The sequence below is a fragment of the Thamnophis sirtalis genome, unplaced genomic scaffold (assembly GCF_051295495.1).
Source record: "Thamnophis sirtalis isolate CommonGarterSnake01/CBP01778 unplaced genomic scaffold, rThaSir2_p1.2 scaffold_13, whole genome shotgun sequence".
In the NCBI taxonomy this organism is placed as follows: Eukaryota; Metazoa; Chordata; class Lepidosauria; order Squamata; family Natricidae; genus Thamnophis; species Thamnophis sirtalis.
This window is the reverse complement of record NW_028261393.1, coordinates 12,451,329-12,473,439: the sequence shown is the minus strand read 5'-3', so window position 1 is coordinate 12,473,439 and position 22,111 is coordinate 12,451,329. Positions and strand designations below refer to the sequence as shown.

General features: G+C 41.9%; 3 protein-coding genes across 7 annotated transcripts in view; 2 read left to right on the top strand and 1 right to left on the bottom strand.

Moving 5' to 3' along the window:
• Nucleotides 1-402: 402 nt before the first annotated feature.
• On the bottom strand, nt 403-12,094 carry DNAJC8 (DnaJ heat shock protein family (Hsp40) member C8). The gene is made up of 9 exons (XM_087727192.1): nt 11,972-12,094; nt 9,748-9,849; nt 8,861-8,917; nt 7,814-7,880; nt 7,503-7,597; nt 6,023-6,094; nt 5,293-5,384; nt 3,256-3,331; nt 403-1,175 (listed from the first exon to the last, which is right to left on the bottom strand). Exons 1-9 carry the CDS (start codon nt 12,038-12,040, stop codon nt 1,053-1,055), a joined length of 753 nt encoding a protein of 250 aa, XP_087583318.1. The 5' UTR covers nt 12,041-12,094; the 3' UTR covers nt 403-1,052.
• Nucleotides 12,095-14,863: 2,769 nt separating this feature from the next.
• ATP5IF1 (ATP synthase inhibitory factor subunit 1) lies at nt 14,864-17,176 on the top strand. The gene is made up of 3 exons (XM_014069922.2): nt 14,864-15,021; nt 15,158-15,270; nt 16,954-17,176. Exons 1-3 carry the CDS (start codon nt 14,917-14,919, stop codon nt 17,093-17,095), a joined length of 360 nt encoding a protein of 119 aa, XP_013925397.2. The 5' UTR covers nt 14,864-14,916; the 3' UTR covers nt 17,096-17,176.
• A 4,531-nt stretch (nt 17,177-21,707) lies between these two features.
• Nucleotides 21,708-22,111, top strand: part of HNRNPR (heterogeneous nuclear ribonucleoprotein R) — a 32,562-nt gene continuing 32,158 nt past the window's right edge. For 4 of the 5 annotated variants that reach the window (XR_015698364.1, XR_015698365.1, XM_014071629.2 and 1 more), the window contains exon 1: nt 21,717-21,804. Coding sequence is in view for 3 of the 5 variants with exons in the window: in XM_014071629.2 (XP_013927104.1) it covers nt 21,730-21,804 (75 nt within the window). In the remaining 2 variants the exon portion in view is untranslated. Of the gene's footprint in view, nt 21,805-22,111 lie in introns of all 5 variants that reach the window. The other variant, XM_087727823.1, reaches the window with a different exon arrangement.

Genomic DNA, 22,111 nt, shown 5'->3' with positions numbered 1-22,111 from the left:
CAAGAGGGCTAAAACAGGTGGCGCCCCCAGGAAAGGTTCACTGCTAGGCCATCACAGAAGCCATATATGCCAAAATAGGTATCAATCAACAAATGTGTTATTCTTAATTTGCTGTGTTGTGATGATAGGTCAAAGACTAAAAGGTTGGTATGTGACTCAGTTAAAGCTATACGAATATTAATCTACTTAATTAATAATTAATACAGTGCAACAGAACATGCTGCTAGTTTCGGGATTAGATTTAATTTATATATATTTTAATCTTGTATTTTATATTTTAGTATGCCTTATTTTAACTGTGATGCCTCTGACATGAATAAACATAGTATGCTGAGATACAGAGAAAACATGTTTCTTTCAACCTGCAAGTTTTTGGAAAAATTGAGCACTGCCATGAAAATGTTTTGGGTAAAAATTTATTTTACATAGAGAACATTGCCACTAACTGCATATACAATGCAAGATATTATTTTATTTACAGAGGGCGGGGGTGGTTCTAGTAATCAGGCTATTTGTTCACCAAGCTGCAATCGTGGATCACAGTTGGAAATTAGGGGGGGGGGGAAACATCAGCTCCATGCAGCTCACTTGAGAACCTCTTGTGAAGCTTAACTAGGCAACTCAGTTCTAGGTTCCAGACTTCACCACTAGCAAGTGGAAAGAGATGAAAAATGGTCGGCTGGATGAGGTGAGCAGGAAGAGACACCAGGCCCAGTTTCAGGATCTGCCTTATGGAGATACTGAATGAATGCTTCCACAAGCTACAGGCTTGGTGGCAAATTTGAACAGCAATACCCTTGAAATACAGAACATTAAATTACGGGGATTACAAGTACATGTGATGGTGGCGCCTTTCTAAGTTAGCCAAGGATTCTAAAAGCAGCAGAAGGTCTGGCCTGGAAATTCAACCACGAACCTCAGGGAATCAAGCAGAAGTTAGAATATTCTGATCTTCAACCAATCATACTGAAAACAAAGATTCTACTGGAAAAGCAAGGAGAGACTTAAACATGGTAATACACAAGTGTCCACAGGAGCCTAGAATAGCCAGCTTATTCACGCTGCTCCATCTTCACTTTGGGTGGTCTCAAAAAGGTTCTATTTTTCTTCTCTTTCTTCCCTTTTGTATTTGCTTGAAAGTTCCTCCAGCTGTCCACACGTCCATCCCGACTCTCCTGGATATGAAGATGAAAGCAGGAAGACAGTCAAGAGCAGCAATGAGAACACAGCTATCATTTCCTGTCAATATCCTAACAGACAATGTCTCTGCAAGAAGAATGTGGTGGGAAGAGGGGAGGGGTTCAAATTAAAAGCCCCTAAACCAATGATGCTTCCACAGGGAAACTGTCAGTTTAGCCATAAACATTTCGAAGGCCAAGGAAAGTTGATAAAATATTGGGAGTTAAGCAGAGCTCTGTGAAAGCAACACAAAATAATTCCCTAGAGAGAAATTACTTTCATGGTGCCTCTTTATTCTTTGAAAACACTGTTATCATTATAGTCCTGCCCCATTGAACATAATTAGTCTAATTGCCTCTCCTATATCACTAGACAGGCACAGGTTTTCTTCTCCAATCAAAGACCTTTATGCCCAATCACATATCTACTCGCATAAATCTAGAGAGACTGTAACCCAAAACCAATCTCTGTTTTAGTGTCATGTATCCTTTCTCTGGTTCAAAAGTACCGGTGATCCTCGACTTGCAACTGCAATTAAGCCCAACATTTCTGCTGCTAAGCAAGGCCGATGTTAAGTCAGTTTTGCCACATTTTCACAACCTTTCTTGCCATAGTTATTCAGCAAATCACTGCAGTTTTTAAGTTGCTAGCACAGTTGTTAAGTGAATCTGGCTTCCCCACTGACTCTGATTATCAGAAGGTCGCCAAAGGGGATCACAAGACTCTAGGACACTGCAACCTTCATAAATATGAACCAGTTGCCAAGCATCCAAATTTTGATCACATGACCATGGGGATGCTGCAACGTTCATAAGTGTGAAGTCATTTTTTTCAGTGCTGTTGTAACTTTGATCACTAAATTAATGGTTGTAAGTCGAGATCTACTTGTAAACCTCGTGAACTGCAAATGTTAGCCAGTGAAGAGATGTTTTTGTCTGCCTTAGTAACAAGCTTGTTGAAAGAAAATTCCTATATCCCCAGAACAAAATTGCTACTTTTGACCTCTTGTCTCAAGATGGACAAGTCCCTGAGATGGCCATTTTCTCCACATCTATTTAAAATCACTCCATCCGTATCACTTAACTTTCTCCTGAAATAACAACTGGGTAGCATTAGTCTATCAGCGTGCTCTTTACATACCAGTCTTGACAACCAGTTTTCTTAACCTTTTCCACAAGAGTTTAGGATACATTTGACCTCCAGCACTTTGTTCAAAATGTTCAATGTGAGCTGGAGATAACTTCTGGATAGCTGCAGAAGCTTCTGTTGAGATTCTTCCGTTAAGAACTAACCTGACACTACCTGCTGTTGCTGGGAAAATGCCAGTTAGTTTTACCAAGAGCAGCCAAGCTGAATCGAAATCTGCACTTTGGCATTTCTGCTCCAGGAGCTACCACTGCATTTATGGCTGAGTTTTCTCAACCTTTTTCAGTTTATGAAAGAAAATTCCCATGCAATTCAGGAGCTGCTTCTGCTTTGCATTAAATCCCTGGACACATCACTTTCCTTTTACCTTCATTTTTATTTGCTACATTTTTATGCCACCCATCTCTGTATAAGGCAACTCCTTACCAGACTGGCTTTTGCAATCAGGATGTTTATGAGTGACTGTGCAAAAGATGAGCTATCCCCACTTCCTGAGGTGAGCTGTCAATGCACGATCATAACTGAAAATATGCCTAATCATCCCCAAGTTTTGGGAACCTCAATCACCTAAGCCCATTTTACTCAGGCAAAGTGTGACACTTATTACAAAATGCAGTCATTACTCGGCATTCGATCGCTTCAAAACTCGTTGAATTTGGTATTCAATGCATTTTGAAGCAAAAATCTTGTCCCACCTTTCTCCCGCTGGTAGACAGGCAAGGAAGAACTTGCTGATGTCAGCTGCCCCGTGACTCACTATTTCTTCCTGCCGAAATAGTGGGTCACTTGGTTTGCTCGGTACCCATTGGTTTTACCCAGCATGTCTTTTAGAACAAATGACTGATGAGGACTGAGTTACCACTCTATACGTTTTAAAATCAACTGCTGAAACTCCAATTTGAACCCCAAAGGATGCACAGCTATGGTTACCTCAAAGTTTTTCTGCCACTCTCGCTCACGCTTGGCTTTCTCCTGGGCCTCTATTTCCTCTTCTCTCTGTCTTTTTCTAGAACAAAAACCCAGAGAGGAAAAGTTAGCATTATGTTTGCTAGACAGAGCAGAAGAGATCACAAGTCAATTTCATCTAGTGTTCCCTAATCTGGCACCCATGTTTTAGATTACAACTGTCATGTTACCTGGCAGATAATGGCTTTTTGGGCTTCCCTGGTTGGTTTTGGCCTAAGAAGACGGGATGAACAGAGAATTTAAGAAGAGCATAAAACAAAAAGTTTTGGGAACTGAAACTAAGAATTCTCTCCTCCCAGGGCTAAAGACACAGATCACCCCCTGGAGCCAATATTAGATATTGCAATGTGAATACATTTAACAGAAGTATTTTCTCCTCCTATTCAATCCCTCTGTCACCTGTTATTACTATATTTTTCATCATACAGCTATGGCTTAAAAATATAGGAGGCCACAATTCAATATAAATTTTTAAGCCCTTGTTCAGTGGGCTCTAAAGAAAGTTTCTACTCCTTAAAGGAACTTGCATTACACAAATGAAAGAGTCTTAGGTTGCCTTAAGCCTCACTGAATTCCTCAAGACAGAATTTGACCAGAATAAAGGAAGGAAATCAGTAAACCATATTACCAAACACCTACGATACACAAGAGGCACAATAATATACACAAACCTGCCGGAGAGAATCTATACAACTACATTTGTCACTCACAATGTATCAGCAATAAATGATTACAATCTTTGTGTTACACAAGTGAGCTGGCAACACTGTGCTACATTTACTTTAAATGGTCACTTTGCTTATCTGGCATTTTGTACCTATTTGATCTTACTGCTTGCCATGAACCCAGGAAAATGGATTCATTCTGGCAATTTCAAGTTAGACCTAGAACAGCGATGGCGAACCTTTTTTGGCTCGCGTGCCATAAGGGGGGGGGGAGAACAGGGGGGTCGTGTGTGGGCGTTCCACACCCATAATGCAACGTGCAACCCTCCCAGTGCGCATGCTTGCATGAGGCGCTCCACATTTTTTGCATACTTTTTTCACCCTCCCCATGCTCCAGTGGCTTTATAGGAGCTTAGGGAGGGCGAAAAAAGCCTCCCCCGCCCCTTGGAGGCCCTCTGGAGACTTCAGGGACCTTCAGGAGGCTTCGCTGAAGCCTCCAAAGGCAAAAAATGATCCTATGAGCAAACCTGAACCAACCCTACGATCAAACCAGAAGTGACTTCCGGTTTGCCTATAGGGTGCTTTTTAGTCCTCCAGAGGCTTCAGGGAAGCCTCCTGAAGGTCCCTGAAGCCTCCGGAGGGCTAAAACCGACCCTACGAGCAAACCGGAAGTCTGTTCCTGAATCTCCAGTTTGCCTGTAGGGCCAGGTTTTTGTGCTCTGGAGGCTTCAGGGAAGCTCCTGAAGCCTCCAGAGGGCCTCGGGAGTGGGAGGCTCTTTTCGCCCTCCCCAGGGTCCTATAAAGCCTCTGGAGCCTGGGGAGAGCGAAAAATGCCTTAAAAAGGCTGAACTCAGCTGGCCAGTGCACGAATGCGCGCTGGCCAGCTGTCAGGGCAACGCCTTACGTGCCCTGACAAATGGCTCCGCGTGCCACCTGTGGCATGTGTGCCATAGGTTCGCCATCTCGGACCTAGAAGAATAATTTCTCATATGCGCTAGAAAGTGAGTATAAGTAGACCTCATGGTTACAACAGTATTGGGACCGAAATTTCCATCACTAAGTGATGCAGTCCTAAAGTACAATGTCATGTGATATTGCTTAGTGATAGCAGACCCCAATCCAAGCCATTCACAGCTTGTTCCCACCCAGCCCCAAGTTTCAGTAAGAGGCTGCCTCCCCAGATACTTCGTTGTGTAGGTTTATGTTTTAGCATTGTGATAAAGAATTCCATTTAAGCAGTCTTCTGTCACTGTCAATAATCAAGCCTTTTTATGTACACCAGAATGTTTAACCTCAGAGTATTCAATGCAAGCTGCAAGCCAGCATTGTGTCCTACCTTTCGTGCATTTCCTTTGCTTCCCTTTCTTTCCTTTTAATTTCGAGCTCTGCGAAGAGTTTCATTGTCTGTTTGTACACTGCCTGCTTGAACTGTAAGAAACAGAGATTCAGCACCAACGTTACGGCTCAGCTACAGTTCAATCAAACATTAATCCTGAAGCTAAATAAAAAGACCAGCTGTCTTCCAGGAACAAATCATAATAAACTAATACTAACCCAGAGGCTAGGCTTGAGGTTATATACTAGATGTAGTCAACCTATCATGAAGCAACTGCTAGAGGAAGTCTAGAGCACCCCAGCTATGCCCTTGTGGTATGCCTGCCACCAACCACTAAATGTCTATGGAGATTCTCAGTCATCCAGATCATGGTTGTCCCAAAGGTGCTTTTCCAAATGGCAACTGGATTTCTTTGGTTTTTCCTTAAAGACATTTTGCTTCTCATCCAAGAAGCTTTAGACATTATATCACTAGCACATCCCAGAATAATTTACATAAATATTGCATAAATATTTGCAGGATTGTTAATATGAAGAATAGAAACACATTCTAGTTTGGCAATGATGTGTAATAAAATATAATTCAAAGAATGCAAGAGAGGAGGAGTAACAGATATATTATTGGTCTGGAACCAAACCAAAAGTCCTCAAAATGTGGTGCAAATATTGATCAAATAAAGGAAGAGGACTAGGTGAATTTCATTCTTGGAAATATGAACTGGTCAACTTACTATTTGTGGATCATCTTCTTCTACATCGGTTGTCTTGCCATCTTTCTTTAACTGTTTCTTTTTCTCTTTTACCTAAAAGAGATTTCACGAATAAGAAACACGGAAGCTGCAGAGCATTTCATAGTACAGTATTGTGCTAGCTCATTCTAAAATCAAAAGGCTTGGACAAATCACTCTCATAAGCATAATTTTTGCTAGTCTATTTACTTGTTAGGATCTGAATGCCTGCAGAAAGAAATATATCACATGATCACTTTCCCAGTATTACAAGAAAGAGATATACTTGATGGAACTTAATTCTACCCAGATGTGTATGCTACTATCTGAACAGGAATAACTGCTCCTATTGCTTTATATATATAAAGGTAAAGGTTCCCCTCGCGCGTATGTGCTAGTCGCTCCCGACTCTAGGGGGTAGTGCTCATCTCTGTTTCAAAGCCAAAGAGCCAGAACTGTCCGAAGACGTCTGTGTGGTCATGTGGCTGGCATGACTAAACGCCAAAAGCACACAGAGCACTGTTACCTTCTCACCAAATGTGGTTCCTATTTTTCTACTTGCATTTTTTACGTGCTTTTGAACTGCTAGGTTGGCAGAAGCTGGGAGACGTATTGGAAGCTCACTCTGTTACACGGTACTAGGGATTTGAACTGCTGAACTGCTGACCTTTCTGATCAATAAGCTCTGTGTCTTAGTCACTGAGCCACTGTGTCTCTTCCATGTGTGTGTGTGTGTGTGTGTGTGTGTGTATCTATGTATGTAAAAAAGTAAAAAAGCATCAACTTTTGTATCATTCGTTTTTTGATTGTTTTAACCACTCCTCCATCTATAAGGACGTCTTTGGGTTACTGAAGGCTTTGGAAGATAATGAAGACATCTGCCACAGTGTAACATCAGTTGTCATTCTTCACAAACTGAAAAGGGATGCAAACAAGGCAGCACTGAAAGACCAGTAGCTTTATTTCTTCCATGTGAATAGGAAGAAAGTGAACAGTCTCTTTCTTACTGGAAACAACACCAACAAAAAGATACAGGCTGAAGCTACTGATAAACATTTAACAACTTCCAAGATTAATAATTTGTGTGAAACATATTAAAACTCTGAACATATATTTATTTTCTTCAACATTCCCAGCTTCATTTCTTTCTTTGCAGAATTTTAAGAAAAAACTTGAAGTAAATTTACATTATTAGACCAATAACTTTATTAATCCTTCAGATATCTTCCAATCTAAATTCACCGAATTCTAAAAGTTTAAAAGCAGATGTTAACATTCACAATATATTCTTTACAATGTGTAATTCTTTTTCTAATCACAGTTAATCTTCATCAAAGTTGTGGTGCAATAAAATATAGGTAAGCTGTGAAATAATGTAAACATATATAATTCTCAGTCTAAGCAATACGCAGACTGATGCCAACTGCAGTCGTTCACATCTCTCCCCCTGGAACACAGGCTGGCTGCCACGTGCGATACTTACAACGTGTTCCACATATTCCTTTCCAGCCTGTATCACGTCCAAGGCTCTCTTCTTTTGTTCCTGGTCCAGCAACAGCTTGTATGCTTTGTCAACAGCTGACAAACAAAACATTTCTATCAGCACATTCACACAACTTGGAAAATCTATACTACTAGAGAAAACATAAAAGCATATTTGTTTTTTTTTTTGGATCTAGCAAAAAAGGAAACCTGTAATTTATCTTTACATGCTAACATCAGAATTGCCTATTACCTATTGGATACACTGCTAATGTCTGAAATCTTGAGCCAAGAACAAAAAAAGGGAAGTACCTTCAAAGGCCTTTTGCGCTCTTTCAGGATCATCTTGATTTTTGTCAGGATGGACCAAGATGGATAACTGTATAATGAAAGAACACAGACATATCAAAACATTGGAAATAATTATATAAGCCAAGCCTTTCTTTGCAATTATAATAAACAAACATTCCTAGTTACCTACTTCTGGGACAAAACCTCCCTAAATTCTCAATTTCATTGAGCCAATTTCCTCAATGCTATATAGCTAGAGAAGCATTGCAGGTGTTTTTCAGAGGTATTGGCATCACACTAATTTTTTAAAAGGACACCTGTATATTGGTCATCTATGTGATTTATTCAATATTATAATACTGAATATTTTAGCAATCTTGCCATTAAACATCTTAGAAAAGCACACCTATAAAAATATATTTAGGTGCTCATATTTGTGATTTCAGTACAAAATATCCAAATTCAGACACAAGTTTCTAGATTGCATGGCTGTGGAGGAAATTTTGTCAACAAAACAAATACTATCAGAACAGTATTGCTAACTGCTTAGGAAATGAAATGAAAAGTAGGGGGGGGGGTCTGTGACTATAATAAAGATTGAATTGAATTGAATATTTATTTGTAGGTCACTCAAATCGGTTGCTACTTTGGGAATTTTGTAAAATACATAGTAAAAATGCAACTGAAACAAACAAAAAGTCTGCATAATAGTTACCAAACATTTCTTTGCCAACTCATAACCTGGTGAATTATTCTTTGGTTTCCTCTTTTATTATATGCTCGATGCTTATCTATCTAATCTTCTGCCTATTCATGCTGCATTGATTACTGAATGATCTTTTAAAGTAATGAAACAATTTAACCCCTCAAATAAGAGCAATTGGGGATAACCCCAAATACATGCATTTTTCTGTAACATTACAAAGCACTTTGTAAACTTAGTTAGCATGTTGCATATGTTCAATGAAACAGTGAACTGCAGTTCTCAAATAAATGTATCGATTCCTACAACTGCCAAGAGGGTCTCTTCCATGTACAGTTTCCATGCAAACTGTAGAAGCCACATACCTGACGGAATCTTTTCTTTATTTCTTCATCAGTGATTTCAGGATCCAATTGCAGTACCTGAAAAAGTCCAAGTGGGTTTTAAAAAAAAATAAAGGTCCTGCTTAGAAAACACACAAAACAGCACTATTAATGAAACGAGCTATCTCCATGCTCCAGAAACTTTTAAAATCATCAAGAAAGTAGAAAGCCAAAATCATTCAGTAGGGAAATTCTTCAGGGGGTATCTCAAAAAGCCATCCAGCAACAATTAGGCATGCTCAGTAGTTATCAAATGCTGAGGTGAAGCTGGAAAACTAGTAAAAAGAGTAAAGGACTGAAAAACATGATTCTTGGCAGTCTGAAGAGTACCATGTCATACTGCCACTTGTTACAATCCCATGTGTCCTTCCAGCACACTTAGCAACTGAAAAATAACTGTAGTGAACCAGCAAGACACAAATGCAAGAGTCTATGAATTTAAATGGGTGGGGTGAATTCTTATTTGGCAGCAAAACATACTTCATGTCTAGAGTGAATGCCTAAATAACTAGGTATACTTCTTGCTAGTTCACCAATTCATTTCTAAAGGGAATCAAGAGTGGTGCCATTTGTGGTATAAAAGAATGAGTAAACCTTAGGTTCAAAAAGAAAATCATTGGATTCTCAAATATATTAAGGAAATGATCCACTACGACAAGCAACTAAAAGATGCCAATGTAAAAGTTTACCACAAGTGACTGTTACGACACAAGGTAATAATTAGTTGTGTGCAAAACCAAATGGTACATATCCAGAATATTCCAGGAATGGACCATGCTAGTTTGCATATCTCTTTCAAGTAACTGGATCTATACAAAAAAACCTTTCAGTGATAGGACAATGACTAAAGAAAACAAATGTAAACATACCTCAAAGGGATTCAGATTAAAATAGGAGGCTCCAGGCCTAGTGAGCCTTTCAATCTGGTTTTTTGAAGTTAAAACAGAATCTCGCCTTTCAATTTGCTTTACCTGTAGAAATTAGGACATCATTAATAACCAGGACTGTACCAGATAATTGTGGGGAAAATAGGAAGCAGAAGATGTGTTGGGTAATAAAGTTGGGATACAAATAAAAATAATTTGGTTAATCCAAAAACCCTCAATTAATTGTGACAATATATCTTGTGAACGGAGATAAAGTCAGCTAGATTAAGGCACAACACTGATATAAAACTGCATAGGAAAATGTTGGGAATAATAGGAACTATTGTTCAACACATTTTGAAGACACTGTTAGGGAAGACTATGATGTACGCTTCATTGAGAGTGACTCAATGAATTAAATATGCTGAATAAACCCAACTGAATTAAATCGTTGAATAAACATAGCAGAATTATATAAATGTATCTGATTATATTATTTTCAATTTATTTCATATTTCAATAGGGATATTAGCTATACCAGAGAATCACTAGATGGCATCAGAAAGATAGATAACCTAACTCTTTGCTACCATCTATTGGTGTCCAAACCCAGTTATGATTATATATGCAACAGGATAAAATATGTTGATTATTACAGTTGTGACCGTTCTCCTCTTCTGAAGTTCTCTAAGAGGCCGTGCCGGTTGAACTCAGTATAATGTTCAATAAAAATAAACAAAATAACATAGGGCAAAATATAACAGAAAGGCAGATTTACATTTAGCCCCATACACACTTTCCAAGATTTGAAAATCCATAATTTTTACAAAATGGGAAGCAATCTCAAAAGCAAACAACCTGCACACTGTTCTCTTGCTAGCGTCACTGTAATAGTCAATGAGGTGATTAAATTACAAGCCAATTATATTATAATCCTAAAGTTGTGCTATCTATCAAATGAGATTTGGTTTGAAAGAAAAACTGAACCAATATCAACCCAAAAGGACGTGTGAGAGATCAAGCAGAAAACAAAGAAGTGAAGGAGCAGGAAGATCAGGACCAAAGAAAAGAACTGAAAGAATAATGCAGTTGGAAACCACATTAGAGACCATAGTGGTTTGGGTCAAAGTCACCAGGACACAGCCGAACTTCCACAGGTGACTGCAGAGCAAAAGTTAATGTGTCATCACATAAATGTGACTCATATATTTCTGATCGAATGCTTGTCTTACATGCAATGAAAGAAGAAGGATCAGAATTAAACCTGTGGCTCCAAGAAAAGAATTTGATGTAAAATAAGAAAACTGGCTGGCAAGCAGTGCTCTGTTCCTCTCCTACAATCAAGTGGAGAATAGAATAGAGTTGGAAGGGACCTTGAAGGTCTTCTAGTCCAAACCCCTGCTTAGGCAGGAAACCCTGCACCACTTCAGACAAATGGTTATCCAATGTCTTCTTAAAATCTTCCAGCATTGGAGCATTTACAACTTCTGGAGGCAAGATTAATTCTTCTGTCAAGAACTTTCTCCTTAGTTCTAGGTTGCTTCTCTCCTTAATTAGTTTCCATCCATTGCTTCCTGTTCTACCCTCAGGTGCTTTGGAGAATAGCTTGACTCCCTCTTCTTTTGTGGCAGCCCCTGAGATATTGGAAGACTGCTATCATGTCTCCCCTGGTCTTTCTTTTCATCATACTCAGTTCCTGCAAGTGACAGGATTCCTTTGTCTTTCTCCCTTGTCCCTTTCTCTTTTTCTACCCAATTTCCCTTTAATAGGCTCCCCGCCAACCGTAATCCCAGCAGGGATCAGCCCCAAGCGCCCTTCAAACTACAACTTCCATCCGCCCCAGCCAGAGTAACGAATGGCGACGACGGGGCAGGAAGGCAAACCCCCTGAAAGGTGAGAAGCCGGCTTGTTTGGGCCCGGCAATAGACCGCGCCTTGAAAGGCTCCTTCACCCCACCCCCACCCCCACCAGGTCTCCGCGCGCAGCAAGCTCAACGCTTCTCCCACCCTCTCAACCCGAAGTGGTGCCGGGAAAAGAAGAGCCGAGCTGGGGAAGGAAGGACCGGCAAGACAACCAGGATCTATACAAGAAAGTCGACCCAGAGAGAGAAGCCTAGCCCGGCTAGAGGAAAACCACTAACGGCCCCAGCCTCCTGGGATCGGCCGAAGCGGGCCAGGAGGACAAGGCCTCCCTTCGGGCTACGGGGACGGGGACGGGCTCGCGGTACCTCCGTGTAGAAGGTGAGAAAAGCCTCCTCAGCCGAGCCCTCCGCTTCTCGCTCGCCCGGAGCCGCCATTTTTGGTACCACGTGACCCGCCGCGCGCCCTTTCCACCTGATCGCGACAGGCGCCGCCTGGCCACCGTCACGTGACCCACAACGTCTACCTTTCCGAGGGTGGGGGTGGGAGGGAATCTCTTAAAGGGCCAGAGCGCCGAGGTTGAGATGCCTCTTAGCCCGGCGTCCTTTTCCTGTAGTTCTACTCCTGGCTCGCTTAGGCACAATGGAACCATTTCTGGGTTTAATTTTTTTCATCGCCTTTTTTTGTGGGGAAAAAGAAATATTTCTCACAATGGCTCTTAGTCATTTCCCTTCTCTTCTTTTATCCTGCTCACGGGTGTTTCTCAAACCTCCTCAACTTAGGGGGGCAAGCTTTTTTCCCCCCAAAGCACAGACAAGGAATAATGGATGGAATCTGATCAAGGAGAGATTCAACCTGGAAATAAGGAGAAAATTTCTGACAGTGAGAACCATCGACCAACGGAACAGAAGTTGCCTTCAGAAGCTGTGGGAGCTTCATCCCTGGAGGCTTCCAAGAAGAGACTGGACTGCCATCTGTCAAATATGGTGTAAGGTCTCCTGTTTGGGCAGCTGGTTGGACTAGGTGACCTACAAGGTCTTTTCCAACTCTGTTAATCTGTATCTGTGGCAGTGTTTCTCAATCTTGGCTACTTGAAGTCCTGTGGATTCCACAGGACTTCAAGTCGCCAAGGTTGAGAAACACTGATCTATGGTAACTTTTAGCTGTGTAGACTCCAATTCCCAAAATGCTGTAGCTTTTCGGAGTTCAAGGAAAAACACAAGTCCGGTTGCCTTTTGAAAAAGGATCTTTGGAACAACCATGACCTAGGTGATTAGGGGTCTCCGCAGACACACAGTTTAAAGATGCTCAGGTTAAGAAACACTGTTCTGCACAATCCTGTGGGGCAGGTTTAACTAGCTAAGAATTTCAAGCTGGATCTCTTTGGTTTAAAACCCTCAAACCAGGGGTGAGTTCTTGCCAGTTCTAGCTTCTTCTATAGAAGAGGTTCCACAAATCCACCGTGCCATTTGGAACCGATTCCAGCTCCCTCCCCCCGCCCAACCTCACCATGCTTGCCCTGCCCACCGCTCACTGGTTGGCTGGTTCGCCAATCGCCCCACCCACCTCTATCTAAACTTTAAAGTCTTAAAGCTGTCATGTTTGAACACCCCTGGAGTTTTTTTTCCTAAAGGGTTAGGGATGCAAGGGTCTTGTAACTTGACAGCTTTAAGACTTGCACACTTTAATGCCAGAGTTCCTGAGCCAACATGACTGGAGGAGGAATTCTGGGAGTTGAAGTCCACAAGTCTTAAAGCTGTCAACTTTGAACACCCCTGGTTTTTTTTTCTAAAGCAGTGTTTTTCAACCTTTTTGTGCAAAGGCACACTTTTTTCATGAAAAAAATCACGAGGCACACCACCATTAGAAAATGTTAAAATTTTTTAACTCTGTGCCTATATTGACTATATATAAAGTAATTTTCCCACAGCACACCTTACACTATGTCACGACACACTAGTGTGCCGCGGCACAGTGGTTGAAAAACACTGTTCTAAAGGTTTAGGGATGCAAGGGTCTTGTGACTTGACAGCTTTAAGACTTGTGTGCTTCAAATGCCAGAGTTTCTGAGCCAACATTTTGGTTGCTAAGCAAGACTGTTGTTAAGTGAGTTTCATCACATTTTACAAGTTGTCCATGCCCACCCAGTCACATGACTGCCAAGCCACTCCCACTCGGTCACATGGCCAACAAGCCACTCCCAAAATCAGGCCACTCTTACAGAAGAGGTTCTAAAAAAATTTGAAACCCACCATTGCTTCAAACGTATTGTTGCTCAATATTAGCACTACTGCACGCAAAATATTTTCAATCTACATTTTGCAGTTTAAAAAATGGTGGTATGTATAGTGCTCCTGTTATATTACTGAAAAGACATGCTAGGTGTATATTGTCATGGACCATTGAGCCATTATTTACTGGGGGGAAATCATTTCAGCAGTGGATTGTTGAAAAAACTGGCTTAAATTTTAGGAGTCTTCCATGCTGGGTTATAATGCAGCCAGTTTGTGTGATGTACTTACTCTATGCACAGAGATAACCATGAAAAAAATAAAAGCAAATTATGAGACAGTGTAATAAACCATTTGATATACACTCATCAATATCCCTAGGGAGGGGGGCTTTTTTGCACCATATGCTTACCCACTGACTGTAGTTAATTCAGCTGTTTTATCAGATTATCTCAGTTTTCCAGATGGCATAACACTGATCCATAAACTAGCCACACAGATTCTTGGCACATAATAAGCTAAAAAGTGCTTGATGCCCTGTTTTGCATGATATCTCAGTCACGGCTTCACTTTTTCCTTTAGTGCTTGGTAAAAACGCAGGACCCAAAAACGCGTAAAGATCGGCTTGCTAACCGAAAGACAATCCCTTGCAATCAGACCGCCCAAGCCTAATTTAATTATTTTTCAAGGATTAAAAGCAATATTTCCCATTGTTCAAAAACGAGGAAAGATTAAGATCTCCCAATAGGCAAAAAAAATTACTCATAGCTATTATTTAGTAAGTGCACACGCTACATATCTATATGTTTACAGTCAATGTCAGAATATTATCCCGGAAAGCCAAGAACAGGGACGGATCCTTTTAGGTCACGCCTCTCCATAGACAAACGTGTCCTAGAGCAGCTCCCTGGGACGACGGAAGTTCAAAATGTGAACGACCTAGCTTCTATAGTTCCTGCGTGGCTCTGATTGGCCTCGTTCTTTCCCTCTTCTCCTCCGATTGGCCTGCGCTTCACTTCGCCCCTCCTTTTCCTCCAGCAAGCAAACACACCCACCCATCCACCTCCAAGGACAGAGCTGAGATGGCTGCTGTTGGTGCGATGTTCAGGTCTGGATTGCGGGGCGTGATGGCTTTACCTCAGCAGCAGCGAGCCTGGAGCTCCGGCTCCGGCTCCGGCTCCGATCAGGTACCGTCGCCTCCGGGGCAGCAAGAGCTGTGGAAAGTCTTCGTTGAGAAGGGGAGGCGGGCGGGACTTAATAGGTGCTGGAGGCAAAGGCGGAGGCGTCTTAATGTAGGCCTCCTTTTTTCCTTCCCTTCGTGAGCTGGGTGAGCTCGGCAAAGGTGCTGGAAAAGGCGGGGGTGGCGGTGGAGCCATCCGTTCAGCTGGCGGCGCATTTGGAAAACGGGAAGCGGCTCAGGAGGAGCGCTACTTCAGGTATGGTTATGCCTGCATTCATACATTGCGTTAAACACGAGTTAGCGAGCGTTGATTTACCCGTGGAATGTCACGTCGGGACAAGAAAAACAGATCAAGGTTGAACATAGGACCCTGGTTCACACGGGCTGAAACAAGGGTTGGGCTTCCGTTTTACCCTCATCTAGTTAGGGCAGAGGTCTTCAAACTTGGCAACTTTAAGATTTGTGTACAAGTTGCCAAGTTTGGGGACCCCCTAAGCTAGGCTATTCTGCAGATTCACCCATACTGTATTTTAGTGACTTTGTCTTTTTTAGATTTAGTGATACATTTTCAATTTCTGACCTGCTTTCCCTTTAGAAATTCAAGATGGTATGCAATGCATTTCCACTTCTGATTTTTCTTAGTAGTAAAGGATTGGGGGGGGGGGGGAGGCTGAGAAAGTTCGTCCCAAACTCACCCAGGATGTTTCTGTGGCTGATGGCACATTTGAACCCAGGTCTCCCTGGTGTGATAGCAGATTTGAACCTGAGTTCCTCTCCCTTTTTCCACAACTGCATTTCCCGTCTCTTGCATAAGAGTCTGATATATAAATATTATGGGTAATACGCCAAGTTGGGAGATGCTGGATCCAAAGTCAAGTTAGGTCTTCCTTTAGTAATGGTGATACAGCCATATTCCTTTGGCTGTGAAATGAGAAAGATTAGCTCTGAAACAGCAAGTAAAGAGTGTGAAAACTAATTCCATGTTTTTGCCAAGAAAATATGGATGTGTCCAGGTAGCCAACTGATAATTCATCTCAAGAGCACGCTGGACTTTATTTTGGAGCCAAACATTTTCCAGTCAACCCTATCTCTCAGTTGTAATAAAATTAGGATTGGGAGATACCAGTATATAGACTGACTTCATTTTTTGGGAGAAAAAAGTCAATTACTCCTGTAATTACTAAAGGGTACCTAAACTCATAAACTTCACTAATCCTGAATCTGGTTTCGGCTATAAAATGTTGTAGGTATCTTATTCCCAATACTCACTTCTGTAATATGGGAGATAATATCAATTTATTTATATGGATTTATTTTAAGGATAAAATCTATATGCATGAGAACTCCTTTAAACACCTGAACACAGTGAAAGATCTAAAGAGAAGTAACTATTAACTATTCATACTACTTTATCAAATGGAAACATATTTCCCCCATTTGTTTCTCCCTTGCTCATTCAGAGGGCAACATAGCTGGCATCTCATACAAATTTAGTATTAGATTGATTTGGAGGTCTCCTCGTGATTGCATTTCATGTCCATCCGGACATATATTCCCCTAGCTAAATCCTTGAATGCTTGATATGCAATTCTACTGAAAGCAGAATATTTCATGGAATTTTGAACAGCAAACTTGAACCTAAATGTTTTGCATGCCCAAATTATGAGGCATGGGGGAAATAAGCCTTGAGTTTGTAAAAGGAAAGGTGGAATAGTTAATAGCAAATAACATAAATGAAGTTATTACGGTTCTAAATTAGCCAGACCAACTTTATATTAATGTGTTTGCTAATTAGCAATGGGATAACCTGTGAGGTAGATAGTCATTAGTATATGTTGTAAGGACTGAAGTGAAGGATGTGCCATTCTTTTTCATGACATTTAGCTGAGGTTTGAATGAATGACAATAATATATATTATTTATCCTATTATTTTTTCAGGGAGAAAGAAAGAGAACAGTTGGCAAATCTAAGAAAACATCATGAAGAGGAAATAGGTCACCATAAAAAAGAAATAGAGCGTCTGCAGAAAGAAATTGAACGTCATAAGTACAAGATCAAGGATCTTAAAGATGATGATTAAGTTGCTGCTATTATTGATGTGGTATCTGGCCTTGCCCAGGATTTGATTCTTACCATAGTGTGAAATAAACAATTCACTCTATCTTCATAGTCAGTGTCTTCTCTAGAAAATATTTAGTACTTATGCAATCATTATTGATAGGTATTTCTTGAATCATGATTTTTGAGAGGAAGAAATGTATGATTAAAAATTTGAAAGCTAAGTTTCAGAAGGGCCACTATTTTTTCCTATTGCTTGAAAGTATATTCTTACAGTGTCTTCTCTCTAAGGATGGATAATTGTTCTTGTCCAAAGCAAGTTGAGGGAAATGAGAGATTTGGGGAGGGGAGGGGAGAATTACATGAACTTTTTTCTAGTTCTTTACAAATTTCCTAGAGGACTAAGGAATGATGTTGTAATCTAACAAAAATTGGAGATAGTTTAGCCATCATAATGATTTTTAATACGGTACTAGGCTAGTTCATGTAAAAAGTAAAGCTTAAAATATTCTAGAATATGTAGAATTTCTGATCAAAACATTTAACAATATTAGCAAATCAGAATTTTAAGAGTGACTTCTGAGCACATTTAACTATCATTTTCAAGGCTGTATAATTCTAGAGGCAAAGTGATCTTTCACATTACAGAAGCTATTATTTGTATATGTGGAAATAGTAATCATTTATTGGGGCAGAACAACCTTCAAGCATTATTAGCAGTTATAGTTAGTTTATCAACCTAGAAGTTAAATGGGAAAAAAAAGTGTCCTTGTAGTGTGACTCCAAAAAGAAAGGTGATGAAAAGTCTAAGGTTTCTAGACAAGATGAGCAGCACAAAAACCTAATATCTAAATAAATTCAGAGGGAAAATTAACTAGAACATCTTATATTCTCCATAGTGAGGGAGGAGTAGTATCCAGAATGGGTTGACCTTGTCCTCTCATGATTGGATGAGTCAGATAAGCTCTTTGGGCAACGCCTCCTGGCCACCAGGTTTTCCCCAGTTATTGACTCACCCAACTCACTGGAAAGGTGCACCATTCTGGATCTCCAGTAATTTACAAGGGATTAAGGAAAATAAGCTTGGACTTGGTGAAGCTTGCCTCCCTACATCGCGCACAGCCTCCTCCTGCAAGGACTGGACTGCCACAAGCCCCTGGGGCGGCACGCTGCCCTGGCCACTGAGTGACACCGGAGTCACTCAGTGAGGACCTTTGCCGGGCAAGCAGGAGGAGAGGGAACAAGCCTCCTGGAGGCAAGCCCTTGCCGCAGAGGTTCACAGGCACAGGAGCACTCCCCCGCTCCCCTCGGGTTGAGCCACGAACCGCGGCTTGTTAAAATGCCCTGGAGGGCCTGCACTGGCAGCGATCACCAGAGAACAAGGTGAGAGAGGCTCAGAAAGAGCTGCCGGAGGCAAGGGGAGGTGAGAGAGAGAGCCTCCAGTGGCAGCTGAAGCCACATGGCAGCCTGCAAAGGCACAAGCCATTTCCATGTGCTCCAGCAAAGAGGAGCTTTTTGAATTTGGAGCCGGGGGCCATCTTGAAACCACGTGGTCCAAGATCGCAGCCCCCAGCAGCTCAGAGGAGGCTGGCAGGAGTCGAGCTCTCAGCCCTGCAGCAACAACATCGCAGAGGCATTAGCCAAGGGCGGGGGAGGCAGGCAAAGGCCAAAAGGAGGCATATCTCCATCAAGGGGGGTTAAAGAGGCAGGCTGTGGATCAATTCCCCCCCCAAAGCCTACCTCCAAGTAGGAAAGGCAGAGGCTTATTTTGCAGACAAAATGGTTAACAAAATGCACAATGATTATGAAAAATTGATCGGAAACATTACCTATATTATTTTAATATAATTAATAATTTAAAATATGGATCTAATCTGTCATTAGGATACACCAATGAACACAGCATCATTGAGGAAAAATACTATTGCAGCCTCTTAGATTGTATCCCACCTTCCTCTCCTCTCTCCGTGTGTATACACACACACACGCAGAGTAGACATACAACTCAAAACAGTGAACATACAGTATTATTTTTTATTTTTTTTATTTTTTAAAAAGATTTTATTGGTAAAAAGAAACATCCATAACTTGTAAAAAAACAATACAACTACATTTCAAGATATTCCCATACTATCAAATCATTATAGACATCAAAGGTTAGGTATCTTATTCCTTCCCTCCCTCTTCTCTTCCCTCATTTCTTCTTTTCCATACCCTTTTCTTCCCTCCCCCCCTTACTTCCTTCTCCCCTGCCTTCCCTCCTTTCTTTTATCCTTTCCTCCTTTCCTTCCCCCTCCTTTCCCTCCCTCGATCCCCCCCTCCTTCTCACATACCTTCCCTCCCTCCCTTCCTCTTTCCCTCCTCCTTTCTTTTCTCTTAATCTCCCTCCTTTCCTCCCTCCTTCCTTCCTTCCTTCCTTCCTTTCAACACTCCCTCTCTTTCCCTCCCTCTTTCCCTCTTTACTACCCTCTCTTCTTCCCTCCCTCCTTCCTCCCCCAGTTTCTTCTCTTTCTTCTCTCCTTCTTTCTTCCCACCTTCTTTCCCTTCTCTTCTTTCTCTTCCTCCTCTTTATCCTTCCCCCCTTCTTCTGCCTTTCCTATTCCTCTCCTTTCTCCTCTCCATCCTGACTTCCCTACTGTCCTCCTTCCCTCCCTTCTAACCTTTGTTACATTTGCATATTTTCCTCTGCTGAGGACAACCTGGTTCTCTTTTCCTTTCCTTGCTTAAAGAGGCAAGGATTATAAATCCTCTCGCTCATCTAAAATGAAGTTTAATCGCTAATTTCATGCAGGTAATTATAGCGGATTTCCTATCAGCTTTTTTAAGTTTTCCCAACATTGTAGTGTAACAAAATTGCTCGACGGTGGGTTCTCACCCCAATACATTTCTCCTTTCGCTTATCTCTCAGTTGTTGTATATTGTTCATTTGAGTTATTGGTTTAATCGTATTAGGTTAGTCAGCTATCTCTTTTTGTGTCTAAGTCTTCACTGACTCATCAAGCCATTTGTACAGCTTCTCCCAGACTGTATAAAAGTCTGTATCTTCTTTGTCATTAATTCGCATCGTCAATCTGTTCATTTCTGCTAGTTCTAAAATTTTATTCATCACCATTGTGTTGGTGGGGGCATTTTCACTCTTCCAGCACTGTGCGTAAACAATCCTTGACGCTGTCAGAATATGGACTAGGAGGTATTGGTTAGATTTGCAAATTTTTTGATCTATTATCCCTAATAAGAAAGTTTCCGGCTTAAGACATAGTTTAATTGACAAGATTCCATTCAATTTAATAATTAATAATATTTAATAATCCTTTGTATTTCCCCACAACAACTTTGTAAGATAGGTTGGATTGAGAGATAATTCTCAACTGGTTTTCATGGGGGCCCCTAAAATTCAGTCTCCTGGCTTCTTGGTCAGCACCTCCATCAATACCTGTAAATGACTTCTTCAGCTTGAATCTCAATAATACACAGGGAAAATAATAGTTATAAACTTACGGTTAACCGCTCCAAACTCGATTGCAGAAAATATGACTTCAGCAATAGAGTGGTCAACGCCTGGAATGCTCTACCTGACTCCTTTGTTACAGCCTCAAACACCCATAACTTTAACCTTAAACTGTCTAGCGTGGATCTTACCCCATTCCTAAGAGATCCGTAAAGGGGGGCGTGGATAAGCGCACCAGCGTGCCTACCGTCTCTGTCCTACTGTCCCCATTTATTTATACTCATTTCCTGTGTTCATGTCCATGTTTATACTTATACCTGTTATCTCGTACATGTTTGACAAAATAAATAAATAAATAAAATCAATACATCCGACTCTCCAGTGGAGTTTACTTCCTAATAAATGTATTTAGGACTGCAGTTTCCCTTTGTTTTCTCTAGGATAACAACGCAGGATTCCCTTGCCAAATGAGAAACTATTAGTTCAACTGCACAGAACAATCTTAAGTCTTTTCTTAATACTGAGGACTAGAAACATAGGAGAGTACTCATTCCCATGCCTGCTTTGCTATCACAATAGCAGAAGGCTGTATTTCCAAGAAAACAGGAAATTTAAATAAGAAAAAACTCAGAGGTAGCAATCACAAACAAGGTGTTTTGGGCATAAATAATCCTGTGTTCTTTTCTTGACAGCCTGGTTGAGAAATAGCCAAAACCTGAGATGTTGCTTCATTCACAACCCATTTTATTTTTATGGTATTATGTCTTCTCTCTACAAATAGACTACTAGCTTGTCAAGAACTCTCGGTCTAGTTTTGGTCATAAGAAGCTAGCTTTCTCTCCCTTGAAGGACAAATTTGGGTAGCCAATTAAAGCTGAAGTGGTTAAACCCGGGTACTCTCAGGTATGAATTCAGCTTTATTCAGTGCGGGACAATGAAAGGGGGGTGGGTGGGAACTGAATCCCGGCTTTTTCTCTCCATTTCGACCTTACCGGCGCGCCATAGTTTTATCGCTTGAGCGGATTGGCCAGACGGGCGCCCTCGGCCCGATTGGCTAGAAAAATCACTGTGGGGTCCAGCCTCCCGGGCGTCGATAGGAAAGCAGGCCTGTCCTTCCGAAACCCCGCGTTCCGATTGGCCCGCCGAACTCAGTCCCTGGAAACAGTTCCGGGAAACCCCTCGCGTTGCCGGGATCGCTCTGGCGGTCCATGAGGGGAGGGAAGAGGAGGAGCGCGCGCCATTTGCAGCCGCTGCTCCAGCCGCGCCGCGCAGGTCCCGCTCCGGTGAGTCTTGCCAAGGACGCGCCCGGCCGAGCGAACCCGGTGGCGGCGGCGGAGAGGAGGAGGAGGCGGTGGCAGCAGCGACGGCGGCCGCGCGCGTGCCTTGCGTCGGATGGGGAGGAGGAGGAGGAGGGGGTGGGCGGGGAAGCGGCCGGCAGGGCGAGGCCCAGGCGGCGCTGCGACGGCGCTCCAGGAGCCTTTTGTGGCCGCATCGCGCCTCCGGGCGAGGAAAGGTCCCGCTTTCGCCGGAGGGCCCCCCGCTGAGGGTCGCCTGATCAGCGCGCGCTGGGCCTTCGGCTGCGACCCTGAA

Bases quoted from the DNA above. Each gene is read 5' to 3' on its own strand.
- DNAJC8 (XM_087727192.1), bottom strand. From the start codon at position 12,040: ATGGCGGCTCCGGGCGAGCGAGAAGCGGAGGGCTCGGCTGAGGAGGCT. The intron at 9,850-11,971 runs GTACCGCGAGCC...TAATTTCTACAG, and splicing joins TTCTCACCTTCTACACGGAG to GTAAAGCAAATTGAAAGGCG. The intron at 8,918-9,747 runs GTATGTTTACAT...GGACTTTTTCAG, and splicing joins TTAATCTGAATCCCTTTGAG to GTACTGCAATTGGATCCTGA.
- ATP5IF1 (XM_014069922.2), top strand. From the start codon at position 14,917: ATGGCTGCTGTTGGTGCGATGTTCAGGTCTGGATTGCGGGGCGTGATG. The intron at 15,022-15,157 runs GTACCGTCGCCT...TCCCTTCGTGAG, and splicing joins CCGGCTCCGGCTCCGATCAG to CTGGGTGAGCTCGGCAAAGG. The intron at 15,271-16,953 runs GTATGGTTATGC...TTATTTTTTCAG, and splicing joins CAGGAGGAGCGCTACTTCAG to GGAGAAAGAAAGAGAACAGT.